We start from the raw sequence: 27,885 nt of genomic DNA on the forward strand, positions 1-27,885 counted from the left end.
GCAGAACTAACATCCCAGATGTGTTGCAGCATCCAGGCCTGTGCAGCAGATCAAGACAGCTCCAGCATGAGCACAAACAGTATGCTCCTGGTAAACACCAGAAGCAGGCCATTACACCGCTATCAGTGACAAAATAAACAGAGCAAGACCCGTATTGTTCCAATCAAATCTTTTGGTAATTTAACCTAAGGATTTTCTCATTAGTGTCCCTGTTGTTTCCAGTTGCTACAGCAAGTTCACAATATGGCCGTTGTTGAAAAATCAACTCTTGCTAGTTGTTTGTTGGCTCGTCACTGCTCCTTTTAGGAATGGTTCCCTGGGTATGTTTCCTTATTAATAATTTCCTGACTTCACGAAGAGGATATTCAAAAATTGAATGCTGTCCATTTGTGACATTTGTTTAAAAAAAAAGTGGTGAAAAATATGACGGTCAATGCAGCAGGCCTCAGTGGGCAGATAAGACAAGCAAGCACTATAGAAATATTTACATTGTTTATTTTGAAAACATATTAAATTAAGCTATTTAATTATTAGCATACATTTTAAAATATCAATCTCAGCTTGAAAGGAACAGTAGAGTGTTAGATAAGAAGATCTGTTTGCTTAATATAAAGCTAATGCTAGCAGCCTGTTAGCTTAGTTATTCATAAAGACTGGAAACAGGAAAAAGGCGAGCCTGACTGTGTCCAAATGTAACAAAATCTACCGACCAGCAACTGCAAAGATCACTATTTAACCTCTTACATTCTATTGGTAATAACTGAAATGCTAACACGTTAGTTTCATCTTTGCTCTACACGAAGCTAATCGCCTCGTAGTTAGCGTACAGACGTGAGAGTGGTCTACATTTTCTCACGTAACTATTGGCAAGAAAATGATTAAGACTACTTTCCCAAAATGTTGAGCTGTTGCTTAAATGGTGGTAAAGTTTGTTCTGGATCCTTCGTCGTGACTGTTTGTCTTTGTACACATAATCCTCAAGGCTTTAATGAAGCTAAGTGAAGGCTTCAAAATGTTTGTTCAGATGATTTTGGGGCCTAATTAATGGTAATCCTTGAGTGACACTAAAACTTTAGTTTAACGTTACTTTTTTTCCGTATAAATGCTTTCTATTGGAATACGCTAATGTAGTTTTCATTTTTATCCAAATCAATTAAAGTGAAAAAGACAACCTCTGTCAAAGTGTTCAGTCCATTAACTGTAAATTAAGTCTAGGACGATGCCTTCTTTATCAAAAAACCTTGTCAGACTAGAACTTCTAAACCAGAGCCGCTCATAACAACACACTCTTTCATTCTCTTCCCCATGTCTGGACTGCTTCCAATTGCCCTGAACCACATTTTCCCACCCAGATGCAGAATATTTACTTTTTAAAAAGATTTTAAAACCACACCAGATGCTCACCGTTTAACCCTTTGCTGGTGCGTGATCCCTGCGCACAATTAGAACACACAGTACAGGTTGGTAGATTTTGGCATGTTAAATATTACTACAGCAACTACTTCCAGTGCATCAACTGCTTTAAAGTAAAATTACTTTGAAAATAAGAGCATGAGAGAAAAAGGATTGTAAAGAGGAATTTTACAAGGTGAGTCTAACATGATAACTTGCCAACACTATGCTCTTGTGATATATGATAGCTGAGTAAAATACTTGTGTTACAGCCTGGGGACAACCCTGCTGTGTCTTCAAATTGTAAAATCAATGTTTAAGCTCAATAGCAGCCTATGGGAGATGCTCGTCATAAAGGTGATGTCTTACTTTGCCAATCCACTCTGCCACTGCACTCAGTGCCACATAAACTGATTAAACTGATCAACTGTACCGCTGCAGCATAATGCATCATACTGTACAGTCGATCTGGATGACAGTATAGGGGTGCTGGTAGTAGTGTGCTCGGCACCTCATCTCACAATCAAAACTGCCTCATCCACCTTTTCACATTCGTTCTGAACGATAGCATCAGAGCAAATTCTGTTTGGCTTTAATCTCTGGAGAAACGTGTCAGGTGAATCTTGATGAAGCTACGTCTTTGCTACGAGCTCTTTAGATGCTAGTCTAATCAAAGCCGCACCATGCTGCGAGCCTGTGGCTCTGCTGACGACGTCCCTTGGAGGATTAAATCTGATTTCTCTTTTGGTCTGAGGCACTCTTTTGAGTGTCCGACTCGCTCCGGTGCTGGGCGAGAGTACTATCCTTGTCACTGATACCATAGCGTACTGTTGTTTGATGTTGGACTTGTCTCTGAGGCGCTCCGGCTCATCTATCACAGTCATTTTGAATGGCGGACGGGGACGGCGGAGGAACAGAGGCAGGCTGCTCCGACCCTCCCGTCTCTCACTATACACTTAGTAATCTGTGCCGAGGCTATTCCCTCAATGGAGAATGGAGACCTTGTGTTCTGAGGTTCCAGATGGGCAAAAACAACGCAACACACACACACCACTACGACTCTCCAGTGAGATAACTAGGAAGGCTATGAGGATATCTTGATGCGTTCTAGCTCAATGTGCAAAACTATTTAAATTGTAAAATGATAATAGTAGGTTATTTTCTCATTCAGCCTCTTACTATGAGCAGTGGGCTCGTACACGAACACAATATTTTCTGTGACAGTTTTGGTTATTTTATGTCATCGTTCTCACAAGTGTGGAAAAGGTGTTGTCACGCATGTCAATGCATCGATCATGATCAGGGTTTAGCAAATTTGAAATCAAAGCGTGATGACAGATGTCAGGTTGTTTGCCCATGTGGTCAGTCCACTGTCATTTAAATCTGATCACACCCACACTGTCCTGATGAATCAGAGTATAAATAGTAAATGGTGCCTCTGGGTGTTTTGTTTCCCAAACTTGAAGTCTCTAATTGTTGCTTATTAAGTCACAAATGTTTCCTATTATATTGAAAAGTTTTCAGGGGGTTTTATTCCATAAAACTACACTGAAATTATAAAAACATCACATTTAATTGCACATAAGTGTATGTACACCACATCCTTGAACAACATATCACACAATTGACACAAATGGATCCAGCTGACAAAGGATACAGGTCTGTCCGTGGCAAGGAAAGAGTACAAAACATCAAATAGTGGCCATTAACTAACTACACAGTTTATTCGCCTCGTACTCCTCGTAGTTTGGTTGTCTGGCACTGAAAGCTTGCAGGGCAGTGAGTATCCTGGTCACGTCTGCACTGGACAGTTTGAGTCTGTGGCGGAGCAGACAGGCGAACAGATCCACGTGTGGGGCCCCGGGAGGAGAGAGGCGGTTAACCCTGTAGCGCAGCTCCACCAGCTGCAGCAGGGCCGAGTCCTGTGATCCCTGAGTGTACGGGTAGTCTATCTGCAGAATCAGGTCCTGGATAGCCTCGGGGTCGAAATGCACGCTGTATCCGAACAGTTGCATGCTGTTCACTTTCATGTAGCCGATGTTGTTCGACGGCTCTGTCGCCTCCAGAGGCTCATAGTACACCGTCGTGTTCTTGCTGCCTCCTGTCACTCCCACAGGGTCCCTGATACGACTCCTCAGGTAGAAATGAACCGTCTCAAAAAAACTCTTCCATCTGTTTCCTAGAGTTAAAGTCCAATTATAGCAGTCCAAAGGGATATCCAGCTTGGTTCGCTCCCAGTCAGGATATCCGTGCTGACCTATAGGCATGGTCCAGCTCTCTGAATGGCTGCCCCCGAAGGGATTCACGAACAGAGATAACGCCGGCTCCAGAGTGCTGTTTCTGGTGAGGCAAAACTGGACGGCAAGTCCGAGGAGCATATGAATGCGGTTGGACTTCACCCGGTTGCTCTTGAGGGTGAGCAGCATCCTTTTCCTCCAGGACGGGTCAAACCAAGTGTTAACGCGCACGTCATTGCTCACAAACACACCGTGCAGAGCGATGCGGGGGTCACGCCGCTGGAGCAGGTAGCGCAGCTCCAGATCCTGCAGGTCTCGGTCACTCTCCAAGCCCAGGTAGGGGTCCGTAGGGTCGGGCACGGCGGGCCGGCAGGCTCCCTGTGTGAGGGTGAAGCCAAGGTTACAGCTGGAGCAGCGTGTCCTGTTCTCCGTGGAGCAGGAGACGCAGCGGGCACCGTCGCCCACAGAGCAGGGAATGAGGCCCTGGCAAGGCGGATGGTTGTAGGGGCAGGAGCAGCTGCGGTTCTCGTCACTATAAACACCAACCTGATTGTTCTCACTGCAGTATAAAATGGAGAGGGCGTAGCTCAACCAGAAGTGCAGAGGCCTGAGGAAAGAGACGACAGTTGGGTTAAACACAGAACATCTCATTCATATTTTGTTACTTTGAGTCTTTTTCATGTTTTCTGTGACAATGGGATGAAGGAAATGTGATTTTTAATGTGCAGCAAAAACAATTTTTGCCAAACTCAGCTGGAGTTCCAGAAGCAGAATCTGATCAAAATGAATATTTAAACGTATTGAATTCCCCTGCTGTGTTGCAGATGGGTGGTGATGACACAACATACTAACAAATGCACATATGCATACATACATACATACATACATACATACATACTATACATACTCTTTTTGTTTTGTGGCTTTTTAGTCTCACGTTTATACTGCTTTTACAGCACAGTGACTATGCTATTAAAATACAATTACAATGTGAAAAAGCAAATAAATAAAACACACATATATTCAGTTTCAAATGGACACAAAAAAACAGACTTACCCAGTGACTATAAACCACTATTGTATTCTTTTTTTACAAGTAGAAGGGTTGTGATAAAGATGTGTAATTGGACTGTGGACTGAGGAGGCAGTGCCTGCATTTGACAAGTGAGCTGATGGATTGTGTCATTTAGTTAATTTCCCTGCCAGAAATAGCTATAAACGTAGAGTGTGCATGAGAGAGGAATAAATCGGAGTGAAGTTATGACCACATCGGTCTCCGATAGGCTGCAGAAATAGATTATCCAGGTGGGACTGCTGCTGAAACAGCAGCTGTTATAGTAAAAACAATACAGTGATAAATATAACCAAAGTCGTCATGTATTACTGGCCACAGCAGCTTAGATTCTAGGATGTGATTCCATTAAAACAAATGGATTATTATATGAGACATTTTAAAATGCTGCATTGATTGTAATGCAGTTCAAACCTCAAACAGTGAAAGTTGTCTGTTTGTCCAAACATGATGCCGTTTGTTTTGTCTCTCCCCCCGGTGGAACAGAGGAGCAGCTTTGCTCCTGTCAGCACTTTTTCACATCACTCCACAACTACTGTTCCTCAAGTGCCTTCTAATAAGTACCGTCCTGCTCTGCTGCTTTCTCCAAGCGCCTAGCGCATGAATAATTTTCATAATTATAAGTTTTGGGGAGCACCTTGGGTTAACGGGCACCGGTATAAATAGTCCCCTCTCTTGTTCTCGTCTTGCCTCTTACCTCGTCCTCTGTAGGATTATCTTCGGCTTTTTTCGGCACCTCTTGCTGAGGCTGAAGAGCTTGTTAACGGTGCGGCGGGCTTTAGCGAAAAGCTGGTTGCCACTGGTCTCCAGCTGCCTGTAGCGCTGGAGCACGCTGGCATCCGTCCTCCACATGTGTTCCACGACAGATGTGTTTACAGCGTAATGGGTTGGCAGTTTCTCAACAAAGCTTTGGAACTCCTCTGGTAGGAAAGAAAGAACATGAATAAATAACCTCTGCCTGTGGCGACGAGCCGCAGGGCAACACTATCCCTGAAAAAAAAAAAAACTGTCTCCTTCTCATTGTTTGTCCCAGAAAAGCAAACAGCTCAAGAGGAGCAGCAACAGCTGCAACATGCCAAGAAAGCATGTTTTGTTATTTAGATTTTCTTCAGAGGAAGGGAATGCCGATTTCATGAGCATGTCAGGCAACAAACTCCTTTCATATTTCGTTTCAGCGAGAGGATACATGTTCACCACCCATTGCCAGCATAGAGCACTGTACACCTTCAAAGCAACTAGTCTCTAATTAGAAATGAGTGACACTGAAAGCAAAATTGCAGCTTTTGCCTTCAACAATGTGAAAGTAGGGTGGGTTGCTGCTGTAACTTAAATCACACATGGTGTCAAACATTACACAAAAATGACGCGAGTCTGAAAAGTTCCTTGACATTTTCTGATGCAGGAGTAAACTTTCTGTCACATTCCTCAAACATCGATAATCGCATCGTCGTATAAACTCGGCCTCTATCAGCAGGTCCTTTCTCCTGATTTGTGCCACGAAACAAGAGGTCCGGGTAAATTGCTACTTGCTGCTAATCTTCCGGTCGGGTGTGTTTATAGTAATTATAGCACTGTCTAGAAATGACTGCAATAGTACAAATGTTCAGTAGGTGTTTGATTGCCAGCCAGGCTTTGTGTATAGTTGGTTAATTTGTGTGTGTCGACACTTTTTCATGTGCACCGAGCTCAGGAAAATTACTACAGGAGCCGTAAATCAGGAAAATACAGTCGGCGTGCTCTGATACAGGAGGCCTTTCAATCAATGTCACACAATCAATGACGGAGCTCCACAGTGTTCACGTTTCACCGGCCATGACAATAAGGTCAGTAGTGCTCTAACTGCAGCAGTTAATTCAACAAAGTAGTACAACTTATTTAGTATTATGATTTCATAAGCTTAATTCATTTTGTACACTTTTTGTATGTTACCGTATTTTCCGCACTATAAAGCGCACCGGATTATAAGGCGCACCTTCAATGAATGGCCTATTTTAGAACTGTTTTTATATATAGGGCGCACCGGATTATAAGGCGCATAGAATAGAATAGCGTCGTAAGCGTGTCTCTTGAAAGGTGCCATTTTGGGGTCTTTATACACACACAAGTGGTGTTGGACTAGGAGTAAGCACAGTACCGGTGTTTACCGCGGTGCGGCTTTGTAGTTTACCAGTCGTACTGAAACATTTTGACAGAGCGCCGTGTACAACCAGTATGGATCAACCAATTAACCAATTGATCCATATATAAGGCGCTCCGGATTACAAGGCGCACTGTCGTTTTTTGAGAAAATTAAAGGCTTTTAAGTGCGCCTTATAGTGCGGAAAATACGGTAATTACCTTTTTATTTGGATTTGTCTTTTTTTCATTATGAGAGCTTTAAATGATTTGACTTTACGAAAAAGTATTTGACATTTTCGAAAACAATCTTCCCGAGAGTAAGAAAAGATTGATACCACGCTTATATCTACACGGTAAATATGAAGCTACAGCTACCAGTTGTTTAGAATAGCTTAGCATAAAGACTGGAAACAGGCAGCACCTCTAAAGCTCACTAATGAACACGCTATATCTCGTTGTGTTTAAACAACATAAGGGTGGGTTTATTTGAAGTTATCTTCTGAGCTATTTTTACACTTCGTACAGATTAAACAAACACGATTTCACGTGTTTGATATTTACAGTAGGTATGAGAAGAGGTATTAATCTCCTCATCAAGAAAACAATCCTTAAAGGTCATTACACCTTGTTATGTGATTCTTCACAGCACTCTGAGAACAGGCTTTTTGAAAGACCTGTGTATTTTCACACACTTCAGCCCTGAGCACCTAAAGAGGACCGGAAGCATCATTTGATTTGAGACAATGAGTGACAGGTCTCTTGATTCAGCAGCTAGCAGCGTTTGACAGCCGAGAATGCATTTAGAACAACAGCAAGACATGTGTTTTTGTTCATGTTTTGTTCTTTTATTTTGAAGTTTAAATGTAGTGAAAAATAACCTGTATCCCAAAAGAACAGCATTCTGAGAGTTTCAAAAGCCCATGTTCAACCCGTGAGTTCTTTGAAAGCGCCATTCAAGCTGACATTTTCAAGTCCTGTTCTGGTGCGTCATAGTGAATTAAATCCCCTGACTTACCGGATTCTTTAAACTCCTGGTTTGTCAGCCTCCAGCTGTCTCTGATGCGCATCAGGTTGCTTTCCAGGGTTCCGAGGTCAGAGAGAGGACAGTTACACAGAGGGAAGTCCACGCTGCACTCACACCAGCAGTCGCTGCTCCGGCACACAAAGTGGCCCTCAGATTTACAGCCGACGTAGTTGAGAGCCGCCTGAATGAAGCGGCTCTGCAAGTAGCCTGGTAGGATGACCTGCAGCCCTGTGGAAGGTACAAGACTCGATGACGATGGGCTGAGGTCACATGGAAATAAATGATGGCAAATTGTTATAATGATAAAAATAATAATTATTTTATTTACACAGCACTTTTCTTACTAGAGATAATTATTTTTTTCCAAATAATAAAAATGAAACACATTCAAACAAGGGCAGATAGACAATGCAATTTGACAAAGTTGCTGATAGTGATATCTTCGTTATTGCCAGTAAAGTCTAGGAAAAGAACAAAACCCAATATGAATTGATCCTACTAAAGCATTGTCTGTGCAGCCAAAGCCTGATGTACCTCAACCCCTGCCATAGACCTCCATTAAATCTTTAAAGTGTAACTTACTAAAAAGTAAGGGGCTGAGAGATGAAACCACACCCACTTTCATATGACAAAAGACTTGATGCAGCGTTGACAAACATGACAGCTACTGTAGCTTGGAAAATAAAGATAGGGCACTGAATGTGATGGATTTACTGTTTATCAGACCATAAATGAGACTCCGATTAAAGGGCGTTGATATTCTTTCATTTCATGATTAGTTCCAAACAATAGAATGTTTCTCAGAATTGGCCTTGCAATATTAAGGCTGATTTCAAACAGTAGATGACGTTTTGAGCCATTTTCAACAACGAAATGCAGATTTTTTTAATTGATTTGGTAAGAAATGTAAATATTAACAGCATCAATGATGTGTTTCATCTCAGTGCAGTCATATAATTTAGTGTATATCTTAAAAAACATGTTTAAGTGCACTTAGTCTTTAGGTTATTTAAAACATCATCATTGCACTGGGTAAAATGTAGTGTAATTACCATGAACACACACACACACACACACACACACTGTAGTTTATTTTGACTCCCCCACACACTCCTGTTGTGCTGCCAGAAATACTCACTAATGCACCAAATATGTAATAGTCCTCGGCATAAAATAGTCTGATACAAACACGCTGTTTGTTCCTGTTTGAGTACTGTTTACTAAAAACCACAGCGCCCAGCTGCTTCAGAAATTCATTTCCATTTTGTAAAAAAAAGAAGAAGAAAGAAACGTATATTTGTGACCCGCTTTTATTAAATCTATGCCTTGAGCAGTAAACAATGGGCTTGGAGCTGAATGCCTCAGGTTCAGGAAATTGGATTGAACTGAGAAAAGGAATAGCGCATTGTTGGTTTTGGCTGTTTGATGGGATTTGTAGACAGTAACAAAAATCTAGAATAAAGCCGTATGTATCCTTTTAAGCAATAGTTTCAATTTCTGGGAAATGCACCTATTCACTTTCTTGCTGAGAGTTAGATTAGATGATCAATATCACGTTCATATCTGTTCGGTAAATATAAGGCTACTGCTGATGTCTTCTTCATCCAAATCTTCCCTGTTTGACCAAAAGAATAAATATATAAGCCAGATTGCCAGATGGTGTGACATTATGAAAGGTGCACGAGTTCTCCAACTTGCTTTCCAAAGTGACACGAGCACTTTCCGATCTATGGCGCCTTTTTAACAGCTGTTACATATGTACGCTTACATAAATTATCCATATGAAAAGAATGATTCATACTAAAAGAAAACAACGTCGACCTTGGGTTGAATAAAAGGTGTGTGACTTGGACACAGGAGAGTGCTGTGTGTTTCCTGTTTCTATACGGACCACCACCGTTTCCTACTTTACTAAGAGAACCTAAACCAAACCAAACCAAACCTTGATCATAACGGTGACGGATCAGAACATAGTCACAAAAAGTAATTCTGATCTAATGTCTCTGTCGGCAGAATGACATTGTTTGTCAATGCCGTTCAAAAACTGTTACAAATGATGCTTGAAAACATGATTCATAGACATGACTGCTAGAAGAAAACAACTGTTGGTATAGAAACCAGAAACAAACAGTGGCTGCTTGCCTCAAAGTTACACGCTTTGTTGACGTGTCCGTCCACCTCGACCTTGTGATGTTTTCCGGCTTCAAAGCAAAGTCACGCTACATCCGCTACAAGTCAAATTTGTCATGACTTGCTATAGAGGTTAATACCAAAACATTTTTAGTTGATTGTTCAAAAAAACATTTTGAACAGATTTTTACCTTGTAGCTGAACCTTGTTTTCTGGACTGTGAACCAGTACGGAGCTGACTGTGTCCAGATTGTCATAGTTGCTGCATCCAAGCGGCCCAGTTCTGGTTTCTGTCACCTGCAAGACATTTTTGAGAATGTGATTTTTTTTTTTTTTTTTGTCATTTCACCCCCCCCCCCCCCTTCTTCTTTGTTTATTCGGTGTGGGGCAGTCATTAGTCACTTTTAGAAGGACCTGTACATATTGACTCATCTTACTTGTGTATTTCCAAATAAAGAAAGCCAAAAGAACATAAAAAATACCATCAAAGGCATTTCATGCCTAAAATGAATTTTGATTGCAATGAGTCACTGAAGTAATATTGAAAAGGTCTTCAATTAGAAAGCTATCTACGACGGAATAGTTTGCTCTGATCTGAGAGAAGATATCAACTTCCCTCTAACTGAAAAACTTTAGACTGATTCACTTTCCTCCCTATTTCTAACAGTAATTAATCTTGATGTTGAACTTCGAAATTCCGACACGCTGAAACAGAAAAACACATAACTTACTGCGTATTAGCATAAGTTTATGCTCAGGATCTGTCCTATTTCTGCCTGAGCCCTCAATACCGTGTGTAATTTTAATGAATGACCATCTTATCGCAGGTGCTGCTTTACATCCCTCATAAAATGTGGTTTTCATCTCCCGCTCTCGCTCTCTTTCTCTGGAAATGATCTTCAATCTGCCTGAACTCCACACACACTGCAAAGTGGCAAATGAATGGAAGTAAGCCTGGCTGGAAATTAATGGAATCATATTTCTAATCCATCAAGCTGATGCATAACTGTAGGTACATGTTCTCAGTTTGGAGGGGGGGGGGCAGCTTGTCTTCATCAGTGGCTACTCACTTTAGCATCTATGTTTGCCCCTCAGGCTGATTAATGCGTAGACTCTAATGGCCACTTCAGATGATAAAATGGATGATTGGTGTTTTATAGTGCAGGACGCACCGCTGCTGCTGTTCTCTCCTCTTTAAAGCCTCATACCGGGGAGGCTGTGAGACCTTGTATTTTTTTTATATTGTTTTCCACTGCCTTAAAACAGTCAATTAGTCTGTAATGGGTGATTAGCACAGACACGTTTGACCATCTTACAAAAAAAAGTTTTCAAAATTCCTTCATCAGAGTCTGATGCAAATCAGATCACCCCAGTTCCTTCGGCACACATTTATGTGACGATAAACTTCACGCCAAAGAGCGAGAAACAGGAGAGAGAGATTTGCTGCAGCCCTGCAGCTACAACAGGTGAATGTGCTGGTGTCAGGGCAATTCTGTAAATAAGCATTTGTTCTTAATCCTACCTGATTAAAAAAAGTTATGGAAGTGGGAATTAAAGTTTGTTGGTGCACGTTATCTGCAAAGTGTCATGACCTTAAAACTGCTCTACACACATTTTGTGACTGAATCTCAGTTAGTGGTGGAAAGCTGCGAAGTACTGAACTTAGAATACAATTTTGAGGTACTTGTACTTAACTTAAGTATTTTCGGTTTGGCTGCTTTATCTTTTTTCCTCTGTCTGAGAGAAATGTTGTATGTTAGCTTGATTACATTTATTTTAATAATAATAATAAAAATGCATTTTATTTAGGAAGCGCTTTTCAAGAAACCCAATGATACTTTACCAAGGAGATGAAATACATAGAAATATTAAAAAACATACATCAGAGGAATGCACAATTAACCCATTTCAACACAGTTACTTTTCATATTAAGATTTTACACACAATCCATATGATCTGTTTGTAAAATATAAATCCTTCTTTCAGCTGAAACTACCAACGAGAATAGAAAAGCTTTTTAAATGAACTCCACCTCAACCAATTACCATGTCAATGCATCAACTACACAGATCCAATAATAAGACTAGAAAAGTGCACTCAGTAGAGTGCAGATCACTGCCAAGTCATTCTGCAACAACCACCGCTGTACTGTGTGATTGAATGAATACAACGAGTGATGTGAAGCGTCGTCAAACAGACTTCATTCAAACTCAAAAACAAGCGACGGTGTAAAAGTAATGGGCCTGAAGTAATTGTATATTGCACTTTATACAGTCGTGCCATCATGAAAGGTAAACTCTCCAAGCTGCCTGGCCGTATAACAGCAGCTGAGTGGTAGCGAGGTACAGCAGAGTGTGCATCGTTAGCTGTTAGCCCCAAGCCAACCACACCGTCCAAAACAATAACAGTGTGCAAACTGTTATGCCCCCAACTGTGTCTCTGGGCGCAAGGCAGAAGCTGGGCGTCGTAGATGCACTCAGCTGTGTTATCATTAGTGGCCACTGCCAACCGACAGACAGACATTCATTCTTGACACATAAAAAAGATAACATTGTTAGGGGATCAGTCTGCATAATGAGTTCCTTTGATGCTTGAAAGAGTAACTTAACGTCACACGGAAAAATTGTATTTAACTTCCCTCTCTTGTTGAAATGTCGAGTCTGTTGCACCTGTAACCACACCCAGCAGTGACGTCACTGAGTACCGACTCTCCCTGGAGTACACTTCTACATCACGTCAGCAGGATAAGAAGTCAAACCACCGAAGGTCAGCAAAAAACAAGATTTTAGCAGGTAATGCTTTTTTTTTAAGTACACTTTGTTGCAAAAATATGTAACATTTACTTACAGTATGTACATTTAAAGTTAATGTTAATATCATTATACTTCAAATGTATGTTTTGTGAATGTGTTTATTTATTGATCGACTGAGATAATCTTGCTCTCCTGACGACGGAATAATGCATTCAAACATATTCAGTAACTGAACCCAAAACCAAGCCGGCCCACCTCGATGCTTTATATCTTGCTGCTCCCACGTGTACATGCTGGCGGCTAACAAACGCCAAGCCGGGGAAGCTACACAGCTGCCTGTAGGCAGTGACTGCATGCACAGTGTTTCATCTATAAACATTATTTTCTTGACTTCCACATACCCGAATGGCGGTGGATGCAATCTGTAGGTGGTGCAGCCTGCGGAGGGTGCTCTCTCTGTTGGTGAAGTAGGAGGCAGCCAGCTGGTGGAGGGCCTCCAGGGTCACCGTCCCCGTAGTGTTTGAGTTCCTGCTGGTGCCACGGCTGCCATCGGCACCCACAGGCGAAGACTCCTGGCTGAGCTTCCTTTTGTCCACAAAGATTGTCAAAGACTCCTCCCCTGGTGATAGTCAGGCAGAGGGAAGGAGAGCTTCATTAGCTCTGACAGAGCAGCGCTAATCACCTTTCATTAGTATCTTTTCAGATCCGATAGAAAAGCGCAGTAGTGATTAAATGCTGTGGTGGAACTGATAGTTTGGATGATTGGTGGAAAAAGTACAGGTCTCTGCATCTGTTAAACTCCTCAGGAACGGAGAGCTTATCCAAGATCATTAATCAACTTACCCTAATTGTTCTAATTATCTTAATTACAGTATTAAAAATGACGTTAGAAATACAACAGATCTCAGGTCTTCTCTGGGAGACAAGTACATTCAATATTTAGAAAAATCTCTAACAATTACAATTTTTACATGCGTATAATAAGAAGCCAGGAAAACCAAGCTACCACAGCCGACTTGATACGTCTTTTCACACCAACAGTATTTTTGAAATGCAGGGACCAGATGTCTAAACAATACGTACGAACACACAAAAGACACACAGCCTTCAAGAGATGGCTATGTTATAAGGTGGATGTGAAATACAAGGTGATAGTTGTTGAGGTTGTTTCACTGATTGTATTATTGATGAATTTTGTCATTATTTTGATTTACATTTGAGTCATTATTTCACTGGTAATGATCTTTCAATTGTATCCTGAATTGCGAAGCTCTTTGTAAAGTCTGTTTCAATAAGAGCTCTATAAATAAATCAATGGTCATCTATCTGACGTTTAATAATGACGATGGAGGAGGTTTACAGGTCCATGTGTTGAATTAGGATGGGCACTACAAATAGCTATAGCTGTGCATAATGACAGCTGCTGTGGTGCTGTTGGAGAACTTCACCGATGTGTCACAATTGGTGAAACTGCACGGCTTCTTTGCCATCCTTCTCATTGACAGGTCTAACGAGTGGTGGAGGCGGGCACTATCGATAGACAAATAGATGTTTTAGGGCGTTTCCACATCCAGTTATGGCCAACTGTGGGACTGGAAATGAGGCCTATGTGCCCAATTCCACAACAATTGACATCTATAAAAAAAGAATCGGGCTTTATAAATCAGATGAAAGGAATGCATATGCACATGTGTGTCTTTGTGAGAACGCAGTTTGAGCATGATGCATCTGGCCCCAGGACTCTTTGTGGTAAATGATGTTGTTTTTGACATTTTTACTCAAACTGCCTCATCTACCGTGTTTCTATTGCAATAGTTGATTTCCCCACATTTCTCAATATATCTTTCAGTGTCTGTGCCCCAGAGAAATTCTATGAAATTGCTACATTCAGCTGTGAGTTATTACATTTCATTGCAGGTAAAATCAATAGCACGCTGTGTCCACACTGACCTATATAGCAAACATTAATAAACCCAATTATTTTGTCTAAAGGGCTGGTTACCAGAGTTACCAGGGAAATACAGCCAATGTCTCGGCTCTTATTTAACAGAAGTTGAGTGCAGTTTGAATGAGTAAACGAGCACCCAGTGTGCACAGTGTGAACACCGGGAACACTTTAGCAAATCTGGGCAGGATTAAATCCTTTCGTAACTCTTACAGCATTTCCAGTCCATTTTGTCGATACGTCCCTCGCCACACTTACAGAGCATCACTCCATATAAGGTGCATTTGTAGAAGGATATAAAGTAAGTACATAGGTAAATAGTAATGCCCACTTCCAGACATTTTGTTGCAAAAAGCTGTCAATCAGCCAAAGATTTCTGGTTTTCCTTCATTTGGGATTTTTTTTTAATCAGCAAAACTTCTGCCAGGGAAGAGCCTTAATTATCTTACTAATGATCCCAGTTTGACCACAATAATTAATATTTAAGTCACCAAAATTGCGTGCGTGGAAGAATCATGGTCATGGTTAAAAGTAAACATCGATGACTTTTGCACAGTGGACAGTACAGTGCTGTTTGTTTCAACATTGTTTTTGTCTTTTTTAAATCACGACCACCACGGTTTTCTATCCTACACCGAGCAGTTTTGGAGCATAAACCAAATCAAACCTTGATCATAACAGCGACAAATCTGAAAATAGTCGCACGAAAAGCCATTCTGATCCAATGCCTCTACCGGCAGGATGACATTGTTTATCAGTGTAAATCTGATAGGAACAGCGGTCCGTCCGAGTTAAATATCAAACCCCCCCAAAACATGAATTGACTGTTTTGCTTGCAGTGGAGCTTTACCATCTACGACATCAGCTACGTCGGTCAAAGTGTGACTGTCTTGTATCAGGAGTTGTTCCAGGGGAAACATTCCTGTGTTGTATTGCGATCTGCTGAGTCCACTGTCAGTGGAGGCGATTGTATCTTTGTCTTTTTTAAGATGTATTTCTGCCTGAAAGATTTTTGAATTCTGGTATGAAAGGTTTAAACTATAAAGAATTGTTTTGTCTTCAATTCTGAGATACTGACATCCAAAGCCGTATGTTTCCTGTACGGATGTTTGGCCAGTTACTGTATTAATGGGAACAAGATAAAAGCGCACTGAACATCAAAATAATCTTAGTTTTCAAGGTTCGCCAGTAGCTGTTTCCAACTAAATTTGCATTTGGATAGCTCCTTCAAATCTGTCTTTTTTTCTTTTTTTACAGCAGAAACCTTTCAAACCCAACTTTCTATTGATAAAGTATAATTACTTATAGTGATTTATTAGAGAAAGAAAAGAAAAGCCAATGTCATACAAACGATAGTGTTGAAGCTCCATTTAGGGAAACATCCTATTTTGACAGCCAAACAGAAATATTGAATCTGCCTGTCGCTGCCTTCTCCAAATGATTTCTTGTACACTAAACCACAGTGATTAGATTTTTTTGTGAGCCAAAAGACACTGATCCAGAAAAATTATTATATGCTTTGTTGTTTAGAAAGCAGCAGACGTTAAAATCGGTGCCCCGTGTGCTGAGAAAACAAAATCACATTTGAAGCTGTGTGAATCAGTCTTGCTTTGAAGCTCCGCGTACTCCACTGTACCTCCCAGAGTGGCAGAGAGGAGCAGGTGAGTGCCATATTTCTTGATTAGACTCTCTGTAATCGTCTGGAGGGTTGGCCGCCTCCCCAGCTGGCGGATGGTGTGCGTGAAGTCGGGGTCGAGGGGCAGAGCCAGGCCACCACTGCCACCTAAACCGTTCCTCTTCTCCACCGCCAGGCTGTTGACCTTCCATCGACCAAACTCCCTGGAGACACAACAACAACACACACATAAATGCACAGAGACATTTGCTCACTTAGTTTAGGCCTTTAGTGGCGCCCCAGGCGGCTGTTTAACAAGCTGTGTAGGAAAAAAAAAAGGCTTCGGTGAATGTGTGTTACATACTCTGAGAGACTATATATAGTACTGTACAGTACTGACCGCACACTCATGCACATACTTCATTATCACACGATGTGATGCATCCTCTTGGAAGCTCTGATAATATTCCTCTAATCTATCAGAAAACTACTTTTAACTTCCTGCTTGTATTTTTTTTGTGTTGGCTTTAGGTTAATATTGGTTCATTATTTATCCATTGTCACATCTTTACTTGCACTTTTTCCCTGGCAGTCACAGAGTTTATTGGGGCAATTTGAATGGAAAGCTATTTAACCCTTTGATTGATACAGTGTAAAAGTGGATTGTTGATGTTTAGGCTTGACGTTTGTTCTATATCACTGGCTTCAGCCAAGTTTGCCTTCATACCACTACCACTCGGAGCAGAAGCTCAACACATCAACCATTTATCCATCACTTTTACCTTTCCATTTGATAACTAGTTTTGATGCAGTCTTAATCGTAGCCATGGCTGTAGCTGCTGTTGAGAACACTGAGGTCATGTCCCTGCTACTTTGTCAGAAACGTTGGGGGTTTTATAGCTACCTGGAAGGGGTTTTACATTATTCAGTTAAAGCCTTCTTTAGGCTCATAACAGTACTTTTCTACCAGGATGCAGTATTCCACTATTTTTTTTTCTGGCAACATAGAGAGGCTTTGAAAAAACAATGTTGGGAAATAAAACTGTTGTGTTGAGTTTATAATCAGCTGTTGATTTTCAGAGGAATTCCCTAAAAGAGAATTTTGGAATGTGTAGATTGATATCATCCAGACACTCATGTCCGTACGATAAATATGAAGCTACTGCTAGAAGCCGCTTAGCTTGTTAGCTTAGCATTTGCTTCTTTTTTTTATGGGTTAAAGAAACCACACACAACGTGTTACTTAATGAGCTTTAGAGGTGCTGGTTAAGTTAAGATTGAAGCTGAATATTTAGCACACTGATACGATAATGGTATTAATTTGAACTAGAAAGCGAATGAGCGCATTTTCCAAAATGTCAAACTGTTTTTTTTAAAGACCTGCTATATTCAAATAAGACTATTGGTGTCCAGTTGTTGAAACTTCCTCAGGTTGGACGGAAACATGTCCTGTGCCTGTCATAGCTAGAAGGTTATTTGGTAAATGGGAATGTCATCTTTTTCAAATTAGCCGAGCTACTCCACAATATTTCCATGTTGGTTGGGAATCGTTATCTGTCACTGTTGTCTGAACAAGCTTGTCACGGCTTTAAATAACAACTGCACGGATAAAACAGAACCTATTAACATGCAGCGGTGCATTTCCCACAGCAACAGAAAGACGTAACACCCAAATAAAGTCCCACATTATCAGCTGCCATCATTTGTTATCTTGTCCCTTTTGGTCACAAGTCTCGATGAACGCTAGCTATTCACAAGCCGTCTGGGAGATATGGCTGCTCCTCTCTCTCTGTTTCTCCCTCCCTCCACAGCATCAGTTAATGTCTACCTCTCCCCACCGTAATGCCTGCTGCTCTGTGTACCTCCCTCTCCTTCTGGGAGGCAATCAAATCACTGCCACAAGAAAAATGATCGGCAGCGAAATAATTGGGGAACCGGGACAGTGTGGAGTGTGTCATTACAGCCAATCATCATAACGAGGGGACAGGCTGAGAGTCCGTCCCTGGTGGACAGATGGGCGTTGTGGTTCCAGCCCAGGCTTTAGCCTAAAGCTATTCCATCAGCATGCACATACGGCCAAACTGAGGGGTGTTTGCTGTAGGACCGTACTCAGCAATCTAAATGGATGTTTATGTACTGTAAGCAATCAATAGTGATGAAAGGAAGTCCTTGGAGGGAAAACGCTGTAAAAGAGGCAGTGAGGAGCAAATCAACAGCTTAAATGCTGCTGCATGATTGACAGCTGTTCTGGTTCAGTTATTACAGAGGTCAGCGGGGCAATATAGCAGTTTAGCCTCTATTTAAGAGCACATATAATAATACTGAACATCTGCAACTCTGTGGGGAATGGAAAATAAGTCTTACACATTTCTAAGAATAAATGCCTTTTGTGTTTCCACAATTTATTATTTTCACCTCTACGAGACATTATAGTCCAAAACAGGCAAATTAACTAAAACTGCTTCAAATAGACTCTCCTGTCAGTTATCACCTTGTTACTGGAGTTTTTTTTTTAACAAAAGTTGGGCCTCATTTTGGATTCTTCCTCTAAATCCTTAATCCCTAATTCTTAAAACAGCCCTTGGGTTAGAAATGTGAGCCGGCATCTTAGGGGTGGCAGGATCGACCGCTTCAGGGTAAAAGACCCTCGAGCGGTGAGACGTCAGCCAGCAGATGGTGGGCTGCCTTTGACGGTCCGAGCTGTCTGCTCCTTTGTCAATCATTTCTACTAACGTTTTGGAAAAGAATAAGTCTCACGTCAGGGGACTATTGGGACATTTGTGCAGCAGGCCTATATTGAAAAAAAATGCAGCTGTCACTGAGCGATAAACACCACAGCCTAAAAGATTCCTGAGAGGAGATAACGGACCAGTTGATTCATGCACCTATGGTAGATGCGGACCATGAAGTGTCTTTTCAGAAAAAGAAACGTTGAGGCATTGAGGCATTGATAAGGCACCTAAATACTAAGTATAATGAAAACCACACCAATAGGAGACTTTACGAGGATGTCTTCTTCTCAGCAAGATAAAAGCCTCTAAATATATAAACCCTATTTTACAGACAAAATATCAACAGCATAATAACTGCATGCACACATTTATCAACATTTTTGGCCATCTAGTTCTAACAAAGCAAGAGGTATATCGTTTTATGAATGCTTGTGAGGAATGTTAGACAAAGGCAGCAGCAGTGAAGCGCAGCTCTGGGACACTGCAGGAAGTCACTGAAAGACTGTAAGTGTCCACACATAGTCAGGGGATTAACTCCTGCTGTAGTCAAATGTCAAACCCTGAAGCAAAAACCCAAGAAAGGAAAAATGACTGTCTGGTGCCATTCACATGGCTGATTAGCTCTCAGTGTGAATACTTCAAAGCAGGAGCAAAGGGCACACTTTGCACCGCTACAGTAGTTCTTCAGATTTGCTCATCAGCTTGCAACTAATTAGGTGCAGGTGTGGTACCTGCGAGTGCAATCCAATGAGTGTGCATGGTTTCATTCCAAACACTCTCAGCAGCTGCTTTCCCTGATTAATTCCTCTCTGGCTCAGAGTGCTCATCAGTGAAATTACCCAGTGGAATGTGTGGTGAAAACCTGCAAAACACTCACAGCCCAAAACCTGAAACATACAATAAACACATGCACCTTACAGAGCTCTCCATCAGTCTCACCTGTAGATCTTGTATCTGGTGCTGAAGCCCTGTTGGTACCTCTCCGCAGCCTCCGTGAACTCCAGGGCCTGGTGGAAGGGCCCTTTATCCGACAGCAGCCAGCCCAGGGAGCCGCGGGTGCCGGCGTCTTGTCCGGCGGCGGACGCGGCACCACCGGCCCCGGAGGTCCAGCAACAGCAGAGCCAGAGGCCGAGAGCCGCCCTCACCCATAGCAGAGACAGCCGCTTATGACTGATTCTCTGACAGCTCATGCTTAACCCAGCGACACCTCATCCTCTCCGGACTGGGAAGAGGGCAGACAGTTTCATTTTAGGGATGAAAAAGTAGTGCGTCTAGCTGATTTGTTTTTGGACAGAATTTGGACATTTCCTTATTTAAAACCGAGTATTTGAGAGTTAGTACATGATCAAGTGTTTTATTATACTGAAAGTACACGTACCTGATTTTGCAATAGGGATCAAGTGATGCGCTCTCAAGAAGAAGTGAACTCTATCTTGCGAGAGCTGCGAATAAAACCTCTCCGGTTCAGCGATCCGGACACGTTCATTAATTCGTGATGAGTCCTTTCTTTCAAGCGCTACTCCAACTTGATTCCTGCTCTCGCTCAACTTTATTTCGGGAGGCGATCCTCCCGCATCCGCGAATCACCCGCTCCTCGGTGAGAAGTTGCAGCAGCGGAGGCACGAGCACAGAGGAGTTCATTTTGGGGATGTCCGCGCGGTCACTGATATTTCCAGAGGCTGAATGCAAAAGGTAGATGTCTCCATTCTGAGCGGAATCGATGCACTTATGTGATCCTTTAAGTTGCTGTAATTCATCTAAATTCACGCTAAACGTTGCGTATGAGCTGTTATTCCCCTCCTCCGCGGAGTGAGCTGCATGAATGAGCGCCTGCTTCCACACAGAGAGCTTTTTCTTCCCGTTTTTTTTTTTTTTTACGAGTGAGAAAGCAAGAGGGCGAGCAAGTGCATCATAATGAGGGCGAAATATACAGTCTGAGTGGATTCAAGTTTTGAGGACAGCAAGATGATGATGATGATGATGGTGTATCAGTGGTTCTCACCTTTACCTTCACATAATTCATCCTCATTATTTGCTTTCACGGCATGTTCCTCTCTCTGAAATCATGGCACATTAAAAGTGTTAAAAGAAGCTTGATAATAGACTAATAATCTCCCAGTGTTGTTTCCCCTCACCTGTTTTATTGTCCTGTGCCACAGCTCCAGAGCCTGCAGCTTGCACGACTAAAAGGCTCACATCAACCTACATGAGGACATGCACATTGCTGGTTTCACCAGCGAGAATAATTACAGGCCATTATCAGGGAACAGGTTTCTTGGGTGATGGGATTCAAGTTCAGGAGTGCGTCTTCATTTGTGCCACCTCATTTGCATAAAACTGTTTCCCCCGTGTAAAAGGACGCCGACAACCATAATTATGCAAAAGAAACATTTTGATCTGTTACTTGCAAATAATAAACTTTGAACCCTCAAAACATTTTAGCACGAATTCACATTACAAATGGTGTAGTGATGGGCGAGGCAGATGTAGGAACAGATGCTGATGTGGATTACTTTTCCCCCTGCCTCCCTTGCAGCAACATCACAACTACTTGACGTAGAGTCGACAAATCTTTCAGTCATGTGAAAGCTGAATGCCGTTAGAGGAAATGTATCTGCCTCAAGTCTTCAAATTATGGTGGGTTAGGTAGCAGGGACAAAGCGCTGCGTGTTTGGGGAAGGAGGTCGACAGGTACATCAGATTAATCCCTAATTAGGCTCCTGTATCTGCTCTTTGGGGATTACAACAATGAAAAAAAGCTCAATTCTACAGCCAGAATTTGTTTGACGTTCGGGCAATTACTTTATGTTTGCCATGGAGAGTCCTTTGTCTTGCTCTTTTAAGTGGTCTTGTCATTATGCTTGTCGTTCACACCGAAACCCTGATTGACAAAGGCCTCCCTGTGTTAAATGGGCTGCGAGGAGAGTGTCTGTCATCCCTGATGGGGTTGAATCAATAGCCTGCTTCCATTGATTCCTTTTTGCTTTAATTTTATTTGGCAAGCGCCCCTCAGGATGCCAGGGGACATTTTTTCTTTTCTTTTTGTAGCTCAAATTAAGACAGTCAGTTCAATAACATCTTCAAAGCCTAAATAGCTGTAGTCACCGTCGGCGCTGCTGACCGTCTCAATCAACTGAAGCACTTTGAAATTTAAAGCAGGGGGAAGTTTTATTCTTATAATGCGCCAACAGGAGGATCTGCCTCCCCAGGTAGCTGATCTTGGTATTCGGGACATCTGTAATAATAGAGAAGCCTGCGTTTGTGCAACAAAAGGAACGCATTAAATATTCCAACTTGCAATTTGTGTGGAGAAAGGATATAGAGGAATGAAGGAGGCTAAATGAGCTTTTCCCTCCGGGCTGCAGACTGTTATAGTCTCTTGAAATCTGGGTCTTTGTTGTCTGCGTGTGCTGTAATTGAAAAGTTCCAGCCTCCCGTTTCTCTCTTCCTTCCTTTGCTTTCCTCTCGCTCTCCCTAGTCCCCCAGCCTGACATCCCCTTACTTCCCTTCCACCACCCAAACCAGCAGTCTTTCCTTTTTCTTTCAGCATTTTTGCTTCTTCGGTCTATTTGAATTCTCTGTCATCTCTCGTTTGACTCATTCCCTCCCGCTCCCTCTTCCCTCCTCCCTCCTCCCTCCTCGGCCGCCTGCTGAGCTTTAGGATGAATGTAGTCGATTTTGATCATTTGCGCCCCAACCATCCCGCTGAATCAAGCTCTTCCAGCGGATGAGGAAAGGGCGGAGAAACTCAGAATTGTCCAGGAAGATGATGTGAAAGGGCTTGACGTTGCAGTGGTGTCAATATGCCTGAACACAAACGCCTCTAGCCCGGTAACATGCAATGTGCCAAAGTAATGACGAGTCAAAAATGACATTGTGATTCCTCCCACACTAGGAAGTCAGAGGAAAGAGGTTCAGCTGCACCTTGTGGCATGAAGGCTTTGGCATAAAACAGGACTGTGTGTCTGTCTGTGACTGTGTGCATGTGAAGCTTGGCGTCGACTCCGTTGAAATGACACGAAAATGACGAATTTTTCTCAAGAGCTCTGGCATCTCTCAAAGAGGTCTGCCTAGTGTTCCTGTTTCAACTGATAACACGCTGTGGCTGCCCCGTGACTACAAATGTGTTTCTGCTGAGTAATTACTTCCCGTGCACCTTGTATTGTGAAAGAGTGAATTGTAGTTGATGAGCACGGTGTGAAACGGATCATGGACACACTGTGTGCGCCGTGTGCCCATTGTTCTTTGAAAGTCTCTCCAAAATGGGATGTAACTTGGCAGGTGTTGAATGGGAAAGTGCGAACAAAATGAAACATATGATGACGAGGTCTCGGCTTTGCTAATTCCATTTCAGCCTGGAGTGAAGACAGCGATTGGACAGAAACCTCTCTGGTGTGAGTAATTGGACAAGCATTGCAGAAAAGATGTTTGGAAACGAAATAGCAAATGCCCTCACACTTTCATGTGAGCGCTAAGGGGGCCGAGGCACATTAGCAATCGTTTCAGCACATTAAACATGATCTCAACGCTGAGATTTATTACAATTAACAAATTCATGTTTGATTAGCTTTTTTCGAGACTCTTGTTTTTTGAGGGGACCAAATGGTGTCGGCTCTGCTATTGCTGTCATTGTAAGTCAGGGGGGAGCAAACAACAAAGGAAAAGTGCCGATGGATGTGAAAAGAAAAATTGTGTTATTTTCCGAACACGTTCGGGGGCCTACCTGGTTGAACGCGCCGCAACTCTCTTGGTTATTCAGGTCAGGGAACACACATGTCCGAGGCTTTGTCAAAGCTTTTGCTTCTGTGGCCCAGCTGCTATTTTTGCCCCTTCCCTGTACATGCCCTTTCATTCTTGAGTCACACTGGAGCATTGGAGGGCTGACCTAGAATACTGAAAGCCTGTCACACAACAGGACGGGAACATTCGTGCACAGAAAAGGTAACTAAACAATGACGCCACTCAGGAAATAACACTGCTTTTCTATCCATTAAATAGCCTCATGGCAGCAGTGTTGATACATGCACTTGTCGATGATTGGTGCCTTTGAATGGCATTGCATATGTGTGCAAAAATGCACTTCATGGATAATTATTCTGCTATAGAGTTCAATATATTGCTCATAAGGACTCTAATCAAGTAGCGGCACTTCTCATCGTATGTTTCTCCAGTAATGTGGTAAAATATATAATCTGCATATGCAAATCTGTTTACTTCAGCGGCAGCATGTTTATTTACACACTCCTGTTACTGCTGAATAAACTGGAGTCTCTCTGTCACTGTGAGTATGTGGCACAGAATCCATATAAAGCTCTTTTTTTTAACACAAACAAACTAGACTAGCTGTTTCCCCCAATTTCCAGTCGCTATGCTAAGCTAAGCTAACCAGTTGCTGGCACTATAGCTCCGCATTTAGCGTACAGACATACGCAAAAAAAACACTCAAGTTGAGTGGCATCGTTCTTCTTATCTAACGTTCTTCTAATCTGACTCTCAGCCGCAAACTGAATTTCTCAAATGTCAAACTATTCCTGTGACATCCTTATTATCTCATCTTTTTGTATGTTGGTTTACCTTCTTGTGTCGAGGAGTATGAATTATTCATTCGGAGGTAACCTTTTGTCAGAGCTTTAAATTACTGACAAACTTTCAGTTTAATTTCACTTATGCAAGTTACAGTAAGTTACTGCGCACTGAAATAAATAGTGTAATGCTGTAAGAGCAGTAGGTTTGGCAGGAAAACAAATATCTGAACTTTTTTACTTTACCATTCTTACTGGGAGGTCCATGCAGTCAGCAGCGTTTCTTTCTGTTCCTTAAAGCTCTTTTAATGTGGTCATTATTGGGGAATTGGTTGGTTATTTTACTGCATTTAAAGAATAATGAAACGTTCTTAAAAAGCTATTAAATGCTTAATTTCCTCTTTAGTTTTATAACTGAAACTGTCTTTGGACAGAATGAATGTTAAGTAATTTGCAAAACAATAAAAAAATCAATTCAGTTAAATTTTATTTATATAGCCCAATATCACAAATCACAAACTTTCCTCCGGGGATTTACAATCTGTACAATATATGACGCCCTCTTCCTCTGACCCTCGCATTGAAAAATGTCTCAATGTCACATTTTGTTAAAGGTACACAATACAACCAGATCCCTGTGAGCCACCATTGACATATTTTATTATGTTCCTGAAATGGCACCAGTTTCTCATTAGCAGTCAAGCAGTCACCATGACCTTAGACTCATGTTAAGGTTGATTGTTTTATTGTCTCCTTTATAAAAAAATAAATTCTGCACTTTTTTTCAGTCTTGACTTGCAAAGCAAAAACATAACTATTCATCTTTTTTAGGGTCAGGGATGGTTTTTGGATGGAGTTTATTAAAAGCTAAATATATTCACTTTATTCACATTTTGTGTTTTTCAGATTTTTCTGATTTACTAATTGGTGTTTTGTTTTTCATGGTATGTTATTGAAATATTTTTTTTTGTTAGCCATTGACCTTTTAAGTTAATATGCTGAACTTCTTAGAAAATATTTTTGTTTATTCCTGTCTCTGGCAGTCTCCACCGACTCCTAAAGGGAAATTCTTTAACTACTGAATGCTCCGCTACGTTCACCAGCCTGTCACTAACTTTATCTTTCTGCCATTTAGTGCTGAGCAGGTAGTGTAGAGTGACAAGGACATTAAGGCAAGGAAGGAAGGAAGGTAATACCTCTCCCCCTTCACACCATGGGCACCTAACACTTCACTCACGCACCTTATAGGCTGTGTTTCTGTTTTCAACTACCACAGCCTCTCAATCTGTGGGACGACCTTTATCTCCGTCATACATAGTCTTTACTCAGACTATTATTGTGTGCAATAATTGACAGTCAAACAATTGATGGTGCAAAAGTTCATAGTGTGTATCATACAAGTGTGCATTTTTTCATAAAGAGTATATATTTGCATAAAATGTGTGTTTTTTTTTTCTTAAGCTGCTCCTTTAATTGCCTTTTCTTCTCCAATGTACCCGTACTGTCCTGTATCTGTGCTAATGTCAATAAATCAGATCAGATCAGTGGACCCCAGTTAATGTTGAACTCTTCATATTGAAGTTGAAATTTATTGCACAGTATGCGGTTTTTCTTGATATCTTGTATCCTGTCTTTCTAAAGTTGAACTTGCCTTAAATCATTAAGCCATGACGATCGTGTGCTTTTTGTCAATGCAACTGTTAATGGACCTCGATTTTAAAGCTCTGCACTGCATCACAACACTGACTTAATCTTGACAAAAACAAAAGCACATACAGTATGATGTTCCCTGTGATGGATTATCGATCTCAGGCAAGTTACACCTCTCTGCGAGTTTTATTGCAAAGTGAAACGAGAGGAGCTCTTTGATTTGTAAATGAGCTAAAACATTTTCACTTTGAATAATTTCAAACCATCACTTTTCTTTGCTGCAACTGTGAAAAAGTAATGAACTTTAACAACCCGTGCTGGGCCGCTCCATTGATCGACGCAGTTGACCTCAGAATCAGTCTGGAGCTCGCCGGGTGTTTCAGTCAAACAGCTGGCCGCTCAGAGACACAAGGAGACCCACTGAGGATTATTTGATGCACTATTCCATCCAATATGGAGGAACAAAGTCATCATTTGATTATTATAAAAGATGAATGTTACGAGTGCTCTATCAGACAGCTCTGCAATGCTCCTCATGCATCATAATTGCTCATAATGTATTTTTGTGAGCTTTAGCACAGGAAAAGCTTTTGTGAATATGTAATGATTCCTCGGTCTGTGGCGCATTAACACGTGGAAAGAAAACATCATGAGCGTTTTTGCCAGGCCGCTGTCATTTGAGTACATCACATTATGTCTAATCCAAACAATTGCTAATATATCACTGTGGGCAAACACCCTGAAGCCTGTCGCACCGTTTCCAAATGAACCAGTTTGCTGGCTCACCCGAGCACCTCCAAACCTTTTCAAACTGCACAGGTGTCAGTTTGCTGAAACAAAGTGTGACCTTCAGCTCTCATTATTTTACATTGTGTAAGTAATTTGCGTGAGAAATTCAGTCACCAAATACTCTTCTGCAGAATACATCCACTGCCTCATTACACCAAAATAATATATAATGATGTATTCTAGCGTTAAGGTCAGACTTACTGTGTATCCCTCTGCTCAGAAGAGATGGATACACATTTGTGTTTCCTATCATGGTTTCATAATTTCCTTATTTGATTACAAGGATGTTGTGATGATTTGTTGGCATTGTCAAAGTTGCTAAACAGAGTCAAGGCACTGTTGTATATACTTTATATCCATGTTAACAGCGTGGCTCTAGGCATGACAATTTGAAATATCTCAGCAACTGTTGAATGGACTGTCAGGAAATCCCGTACATACATTCATGGTCTCCAGAAGACCAAACCTAATGATCCCCTGATGTTTCCAATAGTGCCACCACGAGGTTCACATTTGTAGTTTCTCCACAACTATTTAATGGCGTTTGGGAATTGCCCAATTCAAACAAATTCCTTAAGACCTCAATCCATTTTTCTATTGTCGATGGTTCGATGGTCAAGCAGCCTTGTTTTGTTTCCGGTTCACAATCTCTACTTCTTTTACAGTTAACTGACGGGTTACAAACATAAGTAGCCTACAGCGCCACATTCTGACAAAACTATAGCTGAGGTCATCCGCTGCAAACCGGTTGATAGAAACACGTTTTATTGGCATTTCTTCTTTTTTTTGCGCCATTTCAAAAGTTCACTATAAAACGTGGCTATTGTTTAAAGGCCACTGACCAAGCTGCTGTATTTGAATCTGCAGACTCTTAGTCTGCTTTGTATTTTATGACAATAAAGTCC

General features: G+C 41.6%; 1 protein-coding gene across 1 annotated transcript; it reads right to left on the bottom strand.

The window, feature by feature from the left end:
- Positions 1-3,101: 3,101 nt before the first annotated feature.
- LOC142956510 (BMP/retinoic acid-inducible neural-specific protein 3-like) lies at positions 3,102-20,209 on the bottom strand. Its single transcript, XM_076098128.1, has 7 exons — positions 19,959-20,209; positions 16,309-16,511; positions 13,129-13,346; positions 10,165-10,270; positions 7,835-8,071; positions 5,399-5,621; positions 3,102-4,236 (listed from the first exon to the last, which is right to left on the bottom strand). Exons 1-7 carry the CDS (start codon positions 20,207-20,209, stop codon positions 3,102-3,104), a joined length of 2,373 nt encoding a protein of 790 aa, XP_075954243.1.
- Positions 20,210-27,885: the final 7,676 nt, after the last annotated feature.

The sequence above is a fragment of the Anarhichas minor genome, unplaced genomic scaffold, assembly GCF_050575085.1.
Source record: "Anarhichas minor isolate MPS153535 unplaced genomic scaffold, ASM5057508v1 ptg000024l, whole genome shotgun sequence".
NCBI classification, from domain to species: domain Eukaryota; kingdom Metazoa; phylum Chordata; class Actinopteri; order Perciformes; family Anarhichadidae; genus Anarhichas; species Anarhichas minor.

Bases quoted from the DNA above. Each gene is read 5' to 3' on its own strand.
- LOC142956510 (XM_076098128.1), bottom strand. From the start codon at position 20,209: ATGAGCTGTCAGAGAATCAGTCATAAGCGGCTGTCTCTGCTATGGGTG. The intron at 13,347-16,308 runs GTACAGTGGAGT...GACTATCACCAG, and splicing joins CCTCTCTGCCACTCTGGGAG to GGGAGGAGTCTTTGACAATC. The intron at 8,072-10,164 runs GTAAAAATCTGT...TACCTTCCACAG, and splicing joins AAACAAGGTTCAGCTACAAG to GGCTGCAGGTCATCCTACCA.